Source organism: Exophiala bonariae (assembly GCF_035927105.1).
Source record: "Exophiala bonariae strain CCFEE 5792 chromosome Unknown scaffold_2, whole genome shotgun sequence".
Lineage (NCBI taxonomy): Eukaryota > Fungi > Ascomycota > Eurotiomycetes > Chaetothyriales > Herpotrichiellaceae > Exophiala > Exophiala bonariae.
The window spans coordinates 430,713-448,013 of record NW_027042477.1 but is presented as its reverse complement, the minus strand read 5'-3'; the positions used below and the strand labels follow the sequence as shown (position 1 = coordinate 448,013).

General features: G+C 50.1%; 6 protein-coding genes across 6 annotated transcripts; 2 read left to right on the top strand and 4 right to left on the bottom strand.

The window, feature by feature from the left end:
* Window positions 1-168: 168 nt before the first annotated feature.
* LTR84_004674 (uncharacterized protein) lies at window positions 169-1,770 on the bottom strand (the record flags this gene model as incomplete). The annotated part of the gene is made up of 1 exon (XM_064848249.1): window positions 169-1,770. The coding sequence occupies one exon, from the start codon at window positions 1,768-1,770 to the stop codon at window positions 169-171; it is 1,602 nt and encodes a 533-aa protein (XP_064710873.1).
* A 449-nt stretch (window positions 1,771-2,219) lies between these two features.
* Window positions 2,220-4,628, top strand: MDR2_1 (multidrug-resistance transporter mdr2; the record flags this gene model as incomplete). Its single annotated transcript, XM_064848248.1, has 1 exon — window positions 2,220-4,628. The coding sequence occupies one exon, from the start codon at window positions 2,220-2,222 to the stop codon at window positions 4,626-4,628; it is 2,409 nt and encodes an 802-aa protein (XP_064710872.1).
* An 843-nt stretch (window positions 4,629-5,471) lies between these two features.
* LTR84_004672 (uncharacterized protein) lies at window positions 5,472-7,004 on the top strand (the record flags this gene model as incomplete). The annotated part of the gene is made up of 1 exon (XM_064848247.1): window positions 5,472-7,004. The coding sequence occupies one exon, from the start codon at window positions 5,472-5,474 to the stop codon at window positions 7,002-7,004; it is 1,533 nt and encodes a 510-aa protein (XP_064710871.1).
* Window positions 7,005-10,483: 3,479 nt separating this feature from the next.
* LTR84_004671 (uncharacterized protein) lies at window positions 10,484-11,966 on the bottom strand (the record flags this gene model as incomplete). Its single annotated transcript, XM_064848246.1, has 4 exons — window positions 10,484-10,943; window positions 10,989-11,062; window positions 11,139-11,452; window positions 11,765-11,966. The coding sequence occupies 4 exons, from the start codon at window positions 11,964-11,966 to the stop codon at window positions 10,484-10,486; spliced, it is 1,050 nt and encodes a 349-aa protein (XP_064710870.1).
* Window positions 11,967-12,543: 577 nt separating this feature from the next.
* LTR84_004670 (uncharacterized protein) lies at window positions 12,544-12,762 on the bottom strand (the record flags this gene model as incomplete). The annotated part of the gene is made up of 1 exon (XM_064848245.1): window positions 12,544-12,762. One exon carries the CDS (start codon window positions 12,760-12,762, stop codon window positions 12,544-12,546), a length of 219 nt encoding a protein of 72 aa, XP_064710869.1.
* A 1,167-nt stretch (window positions 12,763-13,929) lies between these two features.
* On the bottom strand, window positions 13,930-15,927 carry LTR84_004669 (uncharacterized protein; the record flags this gene model as incomplete). Its single annotated transcript, XM_064848244.1, has 4 exons — window positions 13,930-15,202; window positions 15,260-15,390; window positions 15,446-15,602; window positions 15,653-15,927. 4 exons carry the CDS (start codon window positions 15,925-15,927, stop codon window positions 13,930-13,932), a joined length of 1,836 nt encoding a protein of 611 aa, XP_064710868.1.
* Window positions 15,928-17,301: the final 1,374 nt, after the last annotated feature.

Here is a 17,301-nt window from a genome sequence, read left to right as displayed (position 1 = left end):
GCGATTTCGGAATGGATTAAAAGCTTGTATATAGATATCGCACGACATCGCAGAGATAAGCAGACGGTGAAGTGGAATCACTAGGAACGTGCCGAGACTTGATCCTGGACTCGGAAATCTCTGTACTTTTCTATGATTGCCAATGGCTAGTTGTCCTAAGATGATTCTTCATCTGATCGGAACCTCCTCCACAGCCTCGCCGGGCTCTCCAGGCTCAACACTCTTGCCCATGGCCAGTTCTTCCTTCTTCCGCTTCTTCTCCTCCTCCTCAATCTCTTTGAGTCGTTTCTGACCCTCCTCGTTTGTCGCATCGATCACTCCCTCCTGCAAACTTAACATTCCTCCTTGACCAAGTAGCTCAACAATTTCTTCGGCTTCATCCACACTCATCTTGCCTAGGATGAGGTTGACTTGATCCAGACTGCCAGACTCAAGTGCTCGTTGAAGACCAGGAGGGAAGTTCTCGAATATTTTCCTCGCTTCCTGCTCGACTTCCTCCTCCGAATTGGGTTGGGGGACGTTGATGTGGATCTCGGTTCCCGGTTCAACGGCGTGAAGTTGAATTTGTTCGACACCTGCCGGATCATTGGCTTCTTCTTTCTTCAATTCTGCTGCCCGGATTTTGATGCGTCCATAAGTCTCGGTCAAGTCCTTGTTGAAGACTTGCTGTGCTTGATGGCCCTTTGTGGTGATTCTCTTGAAGAAGACTCCCACACCATCTCTCCCCAGTTGACGGCAATATTGTACTAGCAGACTCTGATGAACACAGGCACGGGCATAGGTCTCTTGACCCTTCATCTGAGCGTTGAAGGCCTCAATCATCAGTGCATCTTGTGTCCGTTCATTGACAATGTCGGGGTGTTGGGAGATGAACACCAGACTGGCCCGATAGTCTCCCAGTTTGATTCGTGCGAATTCTTTGCCTTCCGGCGTCAGCTTTAGGTTGGTTTCGGTTTCTTCCTCGTCGTCCTCATCGTCTTCATGTTTCTCAAGGAGTGCATCGTCCTCAATGTCGGCCTCTGCACCTGAGGAGACGCCTCCGTCGGTAGACTTGAGGGCATCACGAGTGGCGGAACTGAGGCCTGAGGGTTTATTCAAAAGTTCCACATTCTCCGACTTCTTCTGCTTTGGCTGTGCCTTGGGTTTCTCGGCCGGAGGAGGCGCAGGCTTCGACTTGTTGACGAAAGAAGAATTGAACCCATCATGAATGTCTTCGCTAGTAATCTTAGCAACAGATTCCTGTTCTAGAGTGGCGAGACGTTTTAACAAGTCTTGTTGTAATTTCTGGACTTTCTCAAGATGACCATTGACACCCGTGACAAAGTCTTTATATCGTTCATTGCTTGCCTTCTCATCGACTTCCTTCTTGACCTGATCGACCAAAGCACCCATCATCTTGGAGTAACGTGGTTGTGGCTCCTTTTGGTGGGTGTACACACCAGGAGGTGGCTTGGGAGGTTCATCTTTGGCGGGGTCACCTGCGCTCTCAATCAAGGATTGAAAGACGAGTTCCTCTGGATTCTTGGTGAGAGCTTCATCCTGGTGTTTCTTCAGAGCATCAAGTAGGGCATTTATTCGTTCGAGTAGGCCATCGTTTATGACCCGTTCGTATTTGAGGGTTTCGATTTCGACTTTGCGCTGGGCCCGCTGCTCGTGGATTTGACGTTGTTTTGCTCGAATGAAGCTTTTGGTGTCTACGTTGGGGTGGACCTCGACATCCGAGTCATCAGAGACCTCGAGTTTGTCCCACTTGTCATAAGAGATTGGCATGGTTGTCTATGCAGGAGTGGAGGGGAATGTCACCTCTGGAATTGCTTGGAAAGTCGATGGACTTGCTGTTTAGAGGGGCAAAGGAATCTGGTGGAGCGCAAACACCATGATGTCAACAGCATTTAAAATCTCAATGCTCTACACTACAATGAGAAGATAGCACTAGCCGTCTCAATGATCTGCACTAGAAAATAGGGCCTTCTCCGCTCGGGTTTTGCGACCAATCCGACGTCGTCATCATTCGGTGCTAGGTTGTACATCCGATCTCGCGCGTCTTTCTTCACTTCGGTGACCTCAACCATCACTGCTCACAATTAGATTCTCCCATATTCAGCGACTGCCACCCCAATCCTCGCAGTTGACACCCCTCTATCTCCTGCTCGTCGACATGGCGAGAGGACGTCAAAACACCCTTCTTCTCTAGATAGATACCCACCAAGCACCCCACCATGAATGCGACACGCAGCTCCATCCTGCTCGGCTTTAGGCCTTTCCAACATGGCTCTCCCCTAAAAGTCCTCGACCAGAACATCCTCTTTTCTCTATATAACTCCGCTCCCAGGCACTCACGGATACTCTCCCGCTCTTTTTCCGCTTGTCCTCCACCGACCACCATCACTGCTCGACCCTGCAACATTCTATTCGGCGATTTTTCTGCACCTGATACCCCTCTCCGTTTCGCTCGTCCAACTATCTCCTCTCAAATTCGTCGCTTTTCAGCGTGTCGCGCATTGAAAGAGAGCCCAACTCCGGTCATAAAGGTCCAATCAAAATCAAAGTCGGACGATGAAGCTGATGGAGAAGAGGAAGCTTTTGAGAAAAGTGAAAAGGCCGCTCAAGCATCTCAGGTCAACTTGAGCGCAAGACTCTCGAAAGAAGGCGCTTCGGGAAAGTCCTCGGGTTTTGGTGAGATATGGCGACTCATTAAAATTGCCCGCCCAGAATCGGGAACTCTTGTCTGGGCCTTCGTTTTCCTCCTCATCTCTTCCGCCATCACAATGTCAATACCATTCTCGATCGGGAAGATCATGGATATCGCAACTAAGGGACAAGCGAAAACCGAAGGTCCAGATACCGAACTCAAGACCGACATGCTCTTTGGTCTGAGCTTGACCACATTCTACACTGCTCTACTAGCAATTCTTGCCACGGGTGCGGCTGCCAACTATGGGCGCATTGTCATCCTGCGAATTGTGGGAGAACGCATTGTTGCCAGGCTTCGATCACGACTATTTCGCCAGACCTACGTTCAGAATGCGGAGTTCTTCGATGCCAACCGCGTTGGAGACCTGATTTCTCGCCTAAGTTCTGATACCATTATTGTAGGCAAGTCCATAACCCAGAATCTTTCGGACGGGTTGCGTGCATTTGTGAGTGGAGCAGCTGGGTTTGGTCTCATGGCTTGGGTTTCATTGAAATTGACCGGCATCTTGACTCTACTCTTTCCTCCTGTGGCTATAGCAGCATTTTTCTATGGCCGTGCCATTCGCAATCTCAGCCGAAAGATACAGAAGAATCTGGGAACATTGACCAAAATTGCGGAAGAGCGACTGGGAAATGTGCGCACCTCTCAGGCGTTCGCTGGAGAGATATTGGAAGTGCATCGGTACAACACTCAAGTACGGAAAATCTTCGATCTTGGCAAGAAAGAATCGTTGATCAGTGCAACCTTCTTCTCATCTACTGGTTTCATGGGTAACATGACCATTCTGACCTTGCTTTACGTTGGAGGTGGTATGGTATCGAATGGGACCATCAGCATTGGTGAACTCACCTCATTTCTGATGTACACTGCTTACGCTGGGTCATCGTTATTTGGGCTATCCTCTTTCTACTCAGAGTTGATGAAAGGTGTGGGTGCTGCTTCCCGCCTCTTTGAGCTCCAGGATCGAGAACCCACGATCAGCCCAACCAAGGGTCAAAAGGTGATCTCGGCACGTGGTCCTATCAAATTTGAGAACTTGTCGTTCAGTTATCCGACCAGACCTGCTGTTAACATCTTCAAGAATCTTGATTTCGAGATTCCTCAAGGATCTAATGTAGCCATCGTTGGACCGTCGGGTGGAGGAAAGAGCACGATTGCATCGCTCATCCTACGTTTCTACGTGCCCAACCAGGGGCGAATACTGATCAATGGGAAGGACATTTCAGAAATGAATGTCAAGTCGTTACGGCGAAAAATTGGCATAGTCTCGCAGGAGCCGGTCTTGTTTTCGGGAACAATTGCCGAGAACATTGCTTACGGACGGCCCCATGCAACTCGGTCAGAGATTCTGCGTGCGGCTCGGCGGGCAAATTGTCAATTTATCAGTGACTTCCCGGATGGGTTGGACACGTTTGTTGGAGCTCGAGGAGCACAACTGTCTGGAGGACAGAAGCAACGAATCGCGATTGCCCGAGCGCTGGTTAAACAACCGGACATACTGATACTCGACGAAGCTACATCGGCGTTGGATGCCGAATCCGAAACACTGGTCAATGAAGCACTGGGTCAGTTGCTCAAGGCAAGTAACACAACAATATCGATAGCACATCGTCTCTCGACCATCAAGCGATCGGACACAATTATTTGTCTAAGCAGCGATGGTCGAGTTGCTGAGATGGGATCTTTCAAAGAACTCAGCAGCCGACCAGACGGAGCATTCACCAAACTCATGGAATGGCAGATGAGTGGTGGTGAGACAGAAAAATCCAAGGTTAATGACCTTGCGATTAATGCAGATCGCAGCGGTCCACCATCGGAGAAAGATGACATTGAAGCCGACTTGGAAGCATCGGATGAGGAAGAGAGTGAGGAGATCAAAAGCAGCAAAGCAGAAGAAACAGTCAGCCAAGTGGTGGAACCAAAGACGCCGTGAAGGCAAAGGGCTGAGGGCTAGTGTTGAGGGATTCTCATGAAGGATACCCGGAGGCAACATTGCTTGGTTGCTTGTGTAAGGCTGAGTGCGACATTGGGGCTTTATTGTCAGTCAACCTCTTGTTGTGACTGATCAAACGAGTACTCAAGGATAGCTGATGGGCCGACTATATAAATAGGTGTGTATACATAGGCAGCGAATTGGAAAGCGACAATCCTCGACTCAGACTCGAACGAAGCTACTTAAAGAGTTGGGAATTGCACATGCTCCGAAGGTGAAGGCTGACTCGTGCTCTTGGTTGAACCTGCACGTGTCGTGCTGGCAACTGGTGGCCCAACAATTGCAGCCGAATGATTTTCCCCCACCAAATTCGGCCCTGTGTCCCGCGGCGCGTAACATGAATTATTTGCCCGTGGTCGAGCTTCGTCATTCCATGTGCTTGTTTTGTACGCAGCTTTTTTCTTTTGCCTCCACGGCTCAAAGTCAGGGTACGAGGACTACCTAGTATACTGAGTAGTCTTGCCCGTGCAGGTAGGTGGTATTCAGACCGTCATTAGTACCTGAGGGTCCTCCGCCCTCCGAGAATCTCTTGCGCTCCTGCCTTGGACATGTAAGCCACCATTTTGACTTCCTTCCTTCGATGCTGTCATTGTCAATGTGGAAGTTACTGTTCCTCGCTCCTTCCCCTTAGGAACCCTCTGATTTCACCTTCATCTAATCCTCCTGGTTGACGTTGACATCCAAATCTGGTGTTGATGGCAGCCCAGGTCGATCATCACCACCACAGTTTACACCACCACTATCAATATCACTTCTAGCATCTACACTTACCATCTATCTAAAATGGCCACAAATATACACGCCCTGCTATCAGACGCCCAGGACATTGCTTCCAAGGATCTAGCTGGTACCAAAACCCCCACCCAAGTACCCTCACCATCGCCCTCACCCTCCTCCAATTCTCTTCCTCAGCCTCAAACGCAGCCAAAAGCAAAGGTCCGAAGCAAGTACCGCCATGTTGCAGCATTACATTCCAAAGTCCAACCATCCGTCCTTAGTCATGAGACTCCAGAGAGCCCTAGTTTCATTGGATTCCGCAATCTCATGGTCCTCACGATCATTGTCATGAACCTGCGTCTCGTCGTTGAGAACGCTCGGAAATATGGCCTGCTCATCACTCTTAAGTTCAGTCTCAGCAACCATGATATGAGGACCGCCCTCATTCTATACGCACTCACCCCCTGTCATCTATTCGTGGCATACATCATCGAGAAAGTTGCCATGGAGAATGCCAAAGGTGTCATAGGCAGACGCAAGAAGGCGGACTTGGGCAAGAACGATCCGCAGATCGAGAAAGAGAACAAGGATTTTTACTATACCTGGTGGTGGATTGCTGTCATTCATACCATGAATGCTTCTCTGGCCTTGCTGATCACTAGCGTTGTCGTCTATTGTTTCATGGACAACCCAGGGCTCGGAGTCATCAGTGAACTTCATGCCATTGTGGTATGGCTCAAAACCTGTTCATACGCATTCACAAACCGGGATCTTCGACATGCCATGTTGCACCCAGGAGGGCCCGAATCAGCCTTGCCTGAACTATACTCCAAATGTCCATATCCACGAAATGTCACTTTGGGAAACTTGTGCTACTTCTGGTGGGCTCCAACACTGGTCTATCAGCCTTACTATCCAAGATCCGATCGAATCAGGTGGGCGTTTGTTGCAAAACGACTAGGAGAGGTGGTGGCTCTCAGTGTCTTCATATGGCTCACTTGTGCTCAATACGCAGTCCCCCTCTTAGAGAACTCACTCAGTGGCATGGCGGTTTTGGACTTCTCATCCATCCTGGAGCGATTGATGAAATTGTCGACGATATCCCTCATAGTGTGGCTTGCGGGATTTTTTGCCCTGTTTCAGTCTTTTCTCAACGCATTGGGCGAGATTATGAGGTTCGGAGATCGACAATTCTATCAAGATTGGTGGAATAGCACAAATCTGAAGACATACTGGTCAACGTGGAACAAACCAGTATATCACTTCATGCGGAGACATATCTATTCGCCTCTGCTGGGCCGCGGTTGGTCTCATCAGGCAGCCAGTATGTGGGTATTTGTCTTTTCCGGCTTCCTTCATGAACTGGCGGTAGGCGTTCCATGCCACAGCATTCTCGGCGTTGCTTTCTTCGGTATGGTTGCCCAGTTGCCCCTGATCCTCATAACCGAGTATCTCCCCACCAAGGTCGGCACGGGTAAGGTCGTAGGGAACTGCATTTTCTGGGTCAATTTCGTGTTCGTAGGTCAACCCTTGGCCGCCATGATCTACTTTTTCAGTTACAAATCGAAGCACGGTCAGTTGGGCGAGGCTATGAACTAAAAGTGAGGGTCTGGAAAGTTTTGTTACGAACATAGATATTAGTTATTCGATTCGCACTGGATTGTCTTGTCCTCGGATCTCTCCTCCGAAATCATGGAGCTGACACTTTTCATGGAAGTAGGTGAGAAGAGAAATGATATAGCGGCGGGATGTGGCTGCCCAGCTAATCATGGTTCGGTCGCCGCTCTAACTTTCCGGCTGCCGTAGACTAATTCGCACTAGCGTGAAAGAGCTAATGCCATATCGAGGCAAGTTGGGTGCTTGACATTCCTAACATCTCGAACTTCACGCTTCAGTCTCGCAGAAGAACGAGTTCAACTGATGCCCAAGACAATGACTCTTAGCCCTAAAAAGGACGCATCAAGTCGCGTGTAAGACAGAAAACCATGACCACTTGAACGCAATCGCGACAGCACAACAAGTTCCTTAAGTTTCGCCCTTAATCTGAGGAGTTCAACGGTCTCATGTCAATATTACTCCATCAGTCAACGGTATCGATCTCAACCAAGGTTCGTGGGCGAATGAATAGACCCATTTAATATGGCCAACGTCTACGACGACCAGCAAGGCGATGGCGGATTTCGCAGAAGGCGACCCCGGCCCATCACTGATTATGGCAGTTCTATGGTCCAATGGCTGAACAAGCGCAAACCCGCGTATAAGGGGTCAAGTCACTATGAATCAGAGCGACCAAGTCTGAGTTATGTTGTCGATATGTTGCCGCCTCATGCGCGACGCGATTCACCGGCCGAATCAATTCCCGTGCGCCATCTTCACACGTCGTTGGGCAAGTCCAAAAAACCTGTGACGGTGGTACGGTGGATGCCTGAAGGCCGCCGTCTACTGGCTGGCGTTCACAACGGCGAGTTCATGCTTTGGAATGGCATGTCCTTCAACTTCGAGACCGTGACAGTCATGGGCTCGAGCTCTCTACGTTCTGCAGAGTGGTCGAATCGAAAAGACTGGCTAGTTGCAGCCAATGACGAAGGGACCGTATATTATCTGCAGCCAACACTCAACAATCCTCACCGATTTAAAGGCCACGATGCGCCTATCAGAGATCTGGCATTTGCGCCCAGCGATGCAAAGTTCGTCACCGCTTCTGATGACAACACTCTTAAGATTTGGGATTTCACTTCTTCGACCAATGAATCAACTTTCAAGGATCATGGCTGGGATGTGAAGGCTTGTGATTGGCATCCGACCAAAGGTCTGGTTGTGTCAGGCAGCAAAGATCACAGTGTGCGACTATGGGATCCACGAACCACTCGAAACCTCACAACACTGCATGGCCATAAGAACGCCATCACCGCCACCGTCTTCAGTCGACTACGTGATCAGCTTCTTGCAACAGCAGGTCGAGATGGCCAAACACGAATCTTCGACCTACGGATGATGCGCGACGTAGCAATTCTCCGAGGCCATGAAAAGGGCGTTGCAACTGTCGCCTGGCATCCCATCCATCCCTCTCTCCTCAGCACAGGTGGCGACGATGGCTCATTATTCTCATACCTCCTCACCGAACCCAACACCCCCGCAGGCCTCTCTTCCACCACCATCTCACCCTACGACACGCCCGACCCACGCTCTGCACCCCCCCAATCAATCTACCCAGCCCATCGCATCGCCCACGCGCACGAATCCTCTATCTGGAGTCTGGACTGGCATCCACTAGGCCACATCCTCGCCTCCGGCTCAAACGACCACTACACGCGCTTCTGGTCTCGCAGTCAGCCAGGCCAAACAACATGTTTCAAGGACCAATACCACCTCGGCGAAGAAGGCGCAGAAGCCCAGGGCACGTGGGATCGCAAATCGGGCCGGAAGCAGGCTCGCGAGCAAGAAGAACAAGAAGCAGAAGACGAGGCCGAGGGTCTGGAGGATCAAGATCCGAACAGCCAAGCTGGTGGTCTTCCAGGGCTTTCCATCCCAGGTCTCCCCGGACTCGGAGGTGGTGGTCTCCCCGGCATTGGGATGAACGGTGGTTCCGCCGGCATGGCCATTCCGCCACTCCCAGGCGGCTACCCACCACCACCCCTTCCCCTGCCACACCAAGCAGGGAGCTACCCCCTCAGCGGCGCACCTCCATTCCCCAACATGAACGGCTTCCCGCCAACTCTGGGCTCTCACCCTCCTCCACCACCACCAGGAATGGACCACGAAACACTCCAACGCCTCCTCGCGCAAAACCCTCCCGGCCAGCTCGGCACGCCTCCCCCGCCCCTCCCGCACCCCCATCAAGCGCCTTACCTGCCCCTCGATTTCGCAAACATGAATCTGCAGAACCTGCCGCCGGGCTTTCCGCCCCCACCCCCACCAGGAATGCAGTTTCCGCCGCCCAGTGGTAGTGCCGGCCTGGGAGGTATCCCCGGTCTCGCAGGCCCGCCAGGTCTGGGCACCTCTACGCCACCGAACGGTCTCGCTATGAGTGCGAGTGCGAGTGCGGCTGCGGCGGCAAGACAGCGGATCCCGCTCCCGAGTCAACAGGACGGATTTAAGGCTGAGCAGGCGAGGGGGAATTTCCGGCATGCGAGGTAGAATTGGGAAGGTGGAGGTTAGGTGAGGTTACTGGGGAGGTGTGAGAGTGTGCATGATTTGTTGGATGGATGGATGGGCCGGAAGGGTCTCGTGGAACGGAGAGTGAGATTTGTACGCTCTCAGCAGCAGATCCACTGTCAGCGATTACTACTTAGGCCGTCATTGCCTCGACGCGTTCAGAATGGAAGCTGGTTAACGGATACTATCTGAGCCATGGCACCGTATCATGGTGACCAGATTGATCTCAGGTCATGTGAGTAGGTACCTAGGTTAGATAGCGGACGACCCCCAATCTTTCTCCATTTAGTCAGGTATTCTACTGTCTTGGATCCGGCTTGCGTGAAATATCTCATTTTGTGCCCTTGTTGGTATGTTGTTAAATGAATGGGGTACGCTGGAATCTGGATCCTCTTCCCTCCCTGGATGTGGGTTTGTCAACATGCCTGGATTTGTGCATATGGTGATACGATGTCAAAGGTATTGGACGGGTGGAGCACGATGACTATGTGGTACCGTTGTACTCTTCATATATGTTGAGAATTTATTCATACTAGGTGGGTATCAAACAGACATATGATTCATGATCAAATATCCCCTGTATTTTGCGCGTTGTTGTCCATGAGCTCGGCAGTCGGTTGCTGTGTTGATGCCAACGATTCCGAAGAGTTGCATCAAAAATCATAGCGCCATAGCGGTGGTCTTTTTCTGTACTTGGGACATGAAAGCCTTGGATATTCAGCTCCTTACTCATCCTCACCGTGCTCGCTGTCTCCGTCCGACAAGATCCACAGACGCGCTTCGTCTCTCAATACATCATCAATGTTCAGTCCGTTGCGTTCCAAGGCTCTGCACCACTCATACCAACAGTCCAATACAGTGGCAAGTGCAGACGGCGTGACACCCTGTCTGGTAATTTGAAGCAGATCGACCCCTGCCTCTATCTAGAAAGCGAGTCTCTCTTCGAGGAAGCCCTCCTCTCCCCGTTGTCCACATTGTGAGTACATCGCTCGATCCAGAGCATTTCTCCCACATTTATCTGTCGTGTAAACGTTGACGCCGTTTTCGCAGAGCAGACGGCAAATTTCAGTTGAATATTTGCCTCGTGTAACTGACAAACTGAGCAACGATGTGCTTTGGGAACAACCCTGTTCCTCGAGTTCGAAGTTCTTCGCTTCAAGAACTCGAATGATGTCCCCCATCATACGTACCATCCTGTCTAGATTCGAGTTATGGGCTCTCAAGCAGCCTGTAGGTACTGAGTTTTCAGAGTCATCACAAATGTCGAACTCGGCGAAAACTTCCGCAGAGTAGTCTAGCATCGCCACAGAACTAGAATCCGCAAACATCAAAGGAATGTCCACAATCCCCTGCCAGAACCCTGAAAGCGCGCTGAAGCCATCGCTGTGCAAGCTCAGTGTTTGAAAAGTGGGACCTGAATGCACTCACTCCAGATTCATAATTCCAATACTCTGACTATCAAAATATCGTAACAGGTCTGTCCGGCGGAATCTTGCTGCTAACTATAGACAGTATATTAGTAACAAGACTTTCTATCGTTGTTCCCGCGTGACACGCGGGAAAATAGATAAAACTCACGCCGATACAAGCGAATACTCGCCCATCTCCGCTAGCATCGTCATCAAATACGTGATATGGAGATATCTCTACGTTACGGAAGGCCCCATCAACTTCTCGAACGGTGCCAAATAACATGAGCCTGTTGCGTCTCTTATTGTCTTGGACAACGGTGAAAGCATTGAGTTGCGTACAGGACCTTGGTTCGCATCCGCCGGTGACCTCCTTGATGAAACGTGCAGAGATGCTGGCTTTACAGAAATTCGCAGCAGCTGATTTGAAAAACAAGCTCACTTCTTGGGAGTTTTCAATACCTTCCAGACCAATGTTGACGCCTGGAATGTTGAAGCGCAGCTTCCCGGAGGCCCATCATATGCCAAAGGTTTCCAAGTTCTGCGCGGCCGCTTTCTCAACGTCTCCCGATCAAGATCATCTGCATCCGCGCTAGCTCCCATGATGGCTCCGTGGATTCTCTTATGGCGACGTGGACCTGTCTGCGTGCACGATTTTTCATTTGTGTATTGTGAACCCACTGCCATACCAGGTGTCGAATGAGGTTGTCGTAGATCCAGGAGAGAGCGCTGCAATTTCTTGAGCCGCCGATGAGACAAGGTTGTCGTACTCCGACTGTAGTCAGTACAGCCGACCTGCCGCAACTCCGTCGGTGTCCTGTGAGAGACCGTAAAGAACAGCTTCATGGACCTGATCCTTCATAAGAACAAGTTGAGTCAAGACTGACTCCTTGCTTTCTCCCAAAAAGAAGATCTTTCGCCCACTGATCTTTTCCACCGCAGCTTGTTCCGAGATTTTGAGGTGCAGATCATCAATTTTGGAGCTCAGGACATCCATCTTGGTCAAGTGGGCTCTGTGGACATGAGTGAGTTGCTTCCTGGTTTTATTGTGCTCCTGGCGAGAGATCGAGCTTGCTTGAGAAAGATCTCTCTGTACCGCTTTCATATCTCTACCATGGCCAGTACTGCCTAGCATGGTTCTCTGCTGATGTACTAAGAGTTTCTTTTGGCCTTGACTAATTGAAATCGACCTGTGATTCAAAATCGATATTAGAGCTTGAAGACTTCGGTTAATAGTGCGTTCGAAGACCTGTGCTGTAAGAGCAGCATCTCGTCTAGACCAAAGTTAGAAATCGGAGAACTCGGTTGAGGCCAGCATGGCCGGCGAATAAATATACGAACCTTCCAACCAGAGCCAGAGTAGTATTCAATGTTGATTTTGACTTCTCAAGACTCTGTTGTGCTTTGGCAACTCTACGTGTATCGAGTAACCACTGAATCCGTCCGTAGGATTTGCTTGGGCCACGATGCTTCCTAGCGATGGTGACGAGTGACTCTAGTTCGCGCTTTAGGTTTCTGATAGAAGAGGCAAAGAGCGAAACTGCTTTGTCAAGACCAGAGTTTTCAAGAGATGCCTAAGAGTCCGGCGCGCCATTGTTGAGAGTTTCTAGGTAGTCTTTTGACGCTTCCACAATAGGTGTGGTTTCTTGCAGGCCGAGGCGCAACTTCTCTACCTCCGCCGGTGCATCTTTGATATCACTCAGAAAACGGATAGACCCTGTGCCGGCTTGTAAACCGACATCAGCAGCCCCAATCACTGCGCAAGCGCTGGCAGCAGGAGACAGCGGGCCCATAATCGGGGCACTATCATGGGAGACGACAAGAATAACAACATAATGTACATGAGAAGAATGAACACCTCTTTGCTGCAAAGTATTAGAACAGCCTCAAGCCTGTTCTGCAGAGATCAAAGAAACTGAGGCTGAGCCTGGATTTTAGAGCTCGGAAATAGCTGGTGCAAGACTGCAGCCGCCTTCAAACGGCACTGGTGTGATACAACGGGCGTGTACGACGTGTACGACATGTCTCTATACTGCATGCTAGTCAGTTGACTCCTTATAAAGAAGCTAGGCGCCACTGGCACGGATGGACCAAATCGCCCGCGGGCTCGAAGGAGCCCCTTGTCCACTGCTTGCAACAATCGGATGGCCTGAGGGTCCTTGACAAGGCTGTGCGGCGGGAAAGAGCCCCTTTATTTCTCGCCATTCAACTGGCACTTATCCGTTAGGTACTGTACTGCGCATTTACTTAGGTTAAGTTGCCCTCAGTAACTAATTACCAACGAGGGTATCATCTTTGGCTATGGAGATGTTGACTTGACCAAGGCGAGGCCGACGCACAACATTTGTCTACTTTCTCAATGATGAAGTTTCACACATGAACATGAACTAAGATGATTAACGACTTCTGGCAGGACCACGCAATTCGACCCTTATAGCGGGCAGCACCCGTATTCTGCTCGCGTCGACCAGCACATCTCGTTCAGCTGAACGAGTTGATATTGTACAACCACCGAATGTTGCGAACACAACCTTGTGTCTCCACTCAGTGACCAACGTCACAATTCGGCCAAGAAGCAACAGACCACGTCATCAAATTGGTGGAGAATCACCGGTGCACACTGGGAAGAGCTCGACGATAGGCTTCGAGTCCCTACCAAGCTAAAACCTGGTATTGTGCAGATGGCCATGTTTGGTTAACGAAGAATTCGTGGTATAAAGCAGCACATCCCACTGACGAGCACTTCTATCATTTACTTGTGATTTCCAGCGCTGTTGGTGAAAACGAAATATGTGGGAAGAAGACAGTGATTGCGTTGAAACTTCAGCATATGTGTAAAAGACCTCGGTATTCATTTAAATGAATGAGTAATTAGGTAAGGGAGTTAGGTCTCCAATGTCCAACCTGCCGACATGACAATAATTTGATGACAAGATAGTCTCTGAGACCACTTTGTATATTTACAACACTCTGCCCTTGACCTGTTTCCTCTTCCTAGTATCAATAGCTCGCCACATGAGAACAGCCGGAAAGCCCAGAGCAGTGATTGCGGTAGCCGCGATCAACATGATTCTCTGAGAATTACCGTAAGCATTCTGGATGCCAACTCTCGTTGGATCTCCTACAGGATAACTGAGCTGCTCAACTAGACTGCCCGCAATGATGGTCGCGTTGGTCTGGCTCTCTGCCGGGAGGTATCGTGCAAGGTCGGAGGTAAAGGTTCCTCCCCACACAGCGCCAGCGATCGAGCCGCCAATGGCCCCACCAATGGAGTTGAAGACTGACAGAATAGCCAAAACAACGGCGATATATTGATGAGTAGTGGCTGCCATGGCGCCAACTTGTTGACAGATAACGAGCGTACCACCTCCGAAAGCGATGAACAGTTGGCACATGACGATGTAGCCAATGTTGACATCTGGTTGGCGGAAGACGATCATAAGTACAATACCAAGAAACGTGAGCGGCATGCCGAAGAGCAGAGATTGCCACTTGAAGTCGCCTGTATATCGTAGGATAAAGCCCGAGATAAAACTCCAGAAGCAAGCGCCCATGCTGTAGATATTTAGGACGTATCCAGTCTGCACAACATTAAGGCCCGGCACAACCTGCAGGAATGAGGCAAAATAGCTGTTCCAGATATAGAACTCAATGAACAAAATGGCAGCGATCAAAGCGCACCCGAGGATTGTCCGATCCTTTAGCAGGTGGAACGGAATGAATGTGACTGGCGCAAACTTCCATTCCCAGATGACGAAGGCAATGATGATGACGAAGCCTAGAATCAGCATTGAAAGCACCAGAGCGGAAGACCATTGCTCCGAAAGTGTTAGGCCTTGGTACGGGAAAAGACTGAATGGCAGCAAGAAAAGTGCAAGGCCAGTGATGATGAGGAACAAGCCAATGGCATCGCATTCGACCGCGTAGAATTTGATCGATTGCAGTATCGTGCGGCCGGAATCGCGAACGGGCACAAGGCCCGCCTTGACGGCCTTTCGTTGATAGTACATCAATAGGACGATCAGTGGTAGGTTGAGCACTGGGTGGAGGATAGAAAAGATTCCGAACGCCCAGCGCCATCCGGGGCCGTTGAGCATTGCCTGTGCAAAGTAGCCAGATGTGAAGGTTGTGATTAGGTATGGCGAGGCGATGTAGGCGAAGATAAGTCCTCGATTCTTGAGCTGCGAAGTATCGGCAAGGAGCACGCTCAGGATATAATTTCGGTTGTTCCCACTGCACCAACTTGATCAGAATACTCGTTCTGGTCAGTAGCAATGAAGACAGACTTACCCTGCTTGACTGAAGACTTCCGCCGCAGCATAAGTTTGAACATTGTTTGTAGCTGCCATCATAATGGATCCAAGAGTCATGAGCGTCACACATATTGCAAGGCCTTCAGGGCGTCCCCAGACGTCAATAAGCTGTGTACATGATTAGTTGACTGAACCATTAGAGTGAGCTTTGACAGGCACGCACCTTGGCGAGGGGAAGTCTGGATAGTCCAGCAACCAGTTGAGCGACAACTCCGGTGATGGCAGTGAGACCGTGTAGGGAGAACTCGCTGGTGACATACGGTGTCAATTGCCAACCAGTTGGGCCTTCAAAAGCGTCAATGAAGTAGATGACCCAAACCCTAGTATTGTCAGCATTGCAGCAGAACGCAAGCCTGGGAGCGTGACTTACCAGGCATATGTAAAGTACAATGCCCATTTTGGCCAAACTTGAGCCATACCCTCGATCTTCTGGACACCAGTCTGCATGTCCTTGTGCACGAGCTCATCACTGTTGTCAGAGTCCTCGGCCGCGACAGACTTGATGTTCTTCGACTGATCGGCATCGAGCACGATTGGTTCACCACCCGTCGAGCCATGTTTTTCGTTGGCAGTGACAGAAGAACTTCTAATGATTTCGGGCGACCCTGCACTGGGGTCAGGCCGTAGCCTATCGAGTATACCCATGTTAATGCAAATACTTGGCTTAGTGGAATGCCTAGGTTGTAAAGGGTGAAGAATTGATAAGATTAGATGGACATAGAGAAGGGGTGGGCGAGACTTTAATACTTTGGATAGGTTTTCATTTAGTCATTGATCGGCATGGCACCCTCCAAAGACAAGGTATATAACTTCGCACTAGATTGGAAAAAAAATGCCCAGGTGGTCGCGACAGGCACCGGCCATGTCCTGGGCATCGTCTTTTTTTTCAGGCGGGGATTGGCACACTTCAGAAGATCTCATATTGTGGTTCGATGAAGCGCGTGCAGACTATTACCGATAGTCGGCATGCTATCGTGTGGGTTTCTTGGTGGAGTCCCCCTTGAGCCACAACAGCATCAACCCCGAATTTGGTGGCGACGAAGACTTCAATACGTAGTACTCGGTTCATAGTGTCTGTAAGATTTGATCAGATAAGATGACAGAAGCAGCGGCCTACTGGCAGCGAGCCAATGAGTAGCTTCCTCTTGAGGGCGATTTCCCACTGCCCAGAGCTCGGCGTGGGAGTACCAAGGAGATGCCAAGTAGAATTTCCGAGCTCCAAGTGGGCGTCGGCTGGGAAAGATCGTCAACGAACATGGATTCATGTGTGGAATGACGATCCGGCAACCCTGAACTTCGGGTTCAAAAATTCAAAAATCCAACACTGAGTACACGCATCGACGTCGAACTGCTGAGACGAAGCAGCAAGAAAGGTGCGACAAAGATTCTTTTGGTGAGGACCTGGACAGGTATAATTTGAAGGCTGATGATAATTGTCGGTATTCTGTCCGTAGCGACAAGACACCCACGCGCCGTCCTCGATCGTGCTCGCAGGTCCAGGTGACAGGGACGGCAGGATCTCAATGGCGCCCCCTTGGCACGACAGGGGAAGCTTAGGATTGCGGTATTTATCGTTCACAATTTGTCAATACATAACAATAATCAATTGATGTTCCTTCGCCGAGTAAAGGGTGCAAATGTTTCGACGCGATGATGAGCGAACATACAGTCTGGTCACATATCGGATACGTGCTCCGATGTCCTAGCGAGCCAGGCTGTTGATCAATACTTCGCACGACCAAATTGTCCCAGTGGTGGGGTACATTCAGACTTTTAGCATTAAACTATGAGGTCTTCGAACTCGATCTCGATCCAGGAACATCGAACCTTGATGGGAACGTACGGATGCGCATAGAGCGTTAGCCACAACGTAGCCTTTCACATACGTAGAACTATCACAGATTTCTGAGACCACCTAATAAGCGTAATTAATAACCCTCTTTTTTCTACCTGTGGGTGTATTGAAAAGAACATTAGCACGCTCGCTCTCGATGTGAATGGGGAAGAGCATTGAACTCA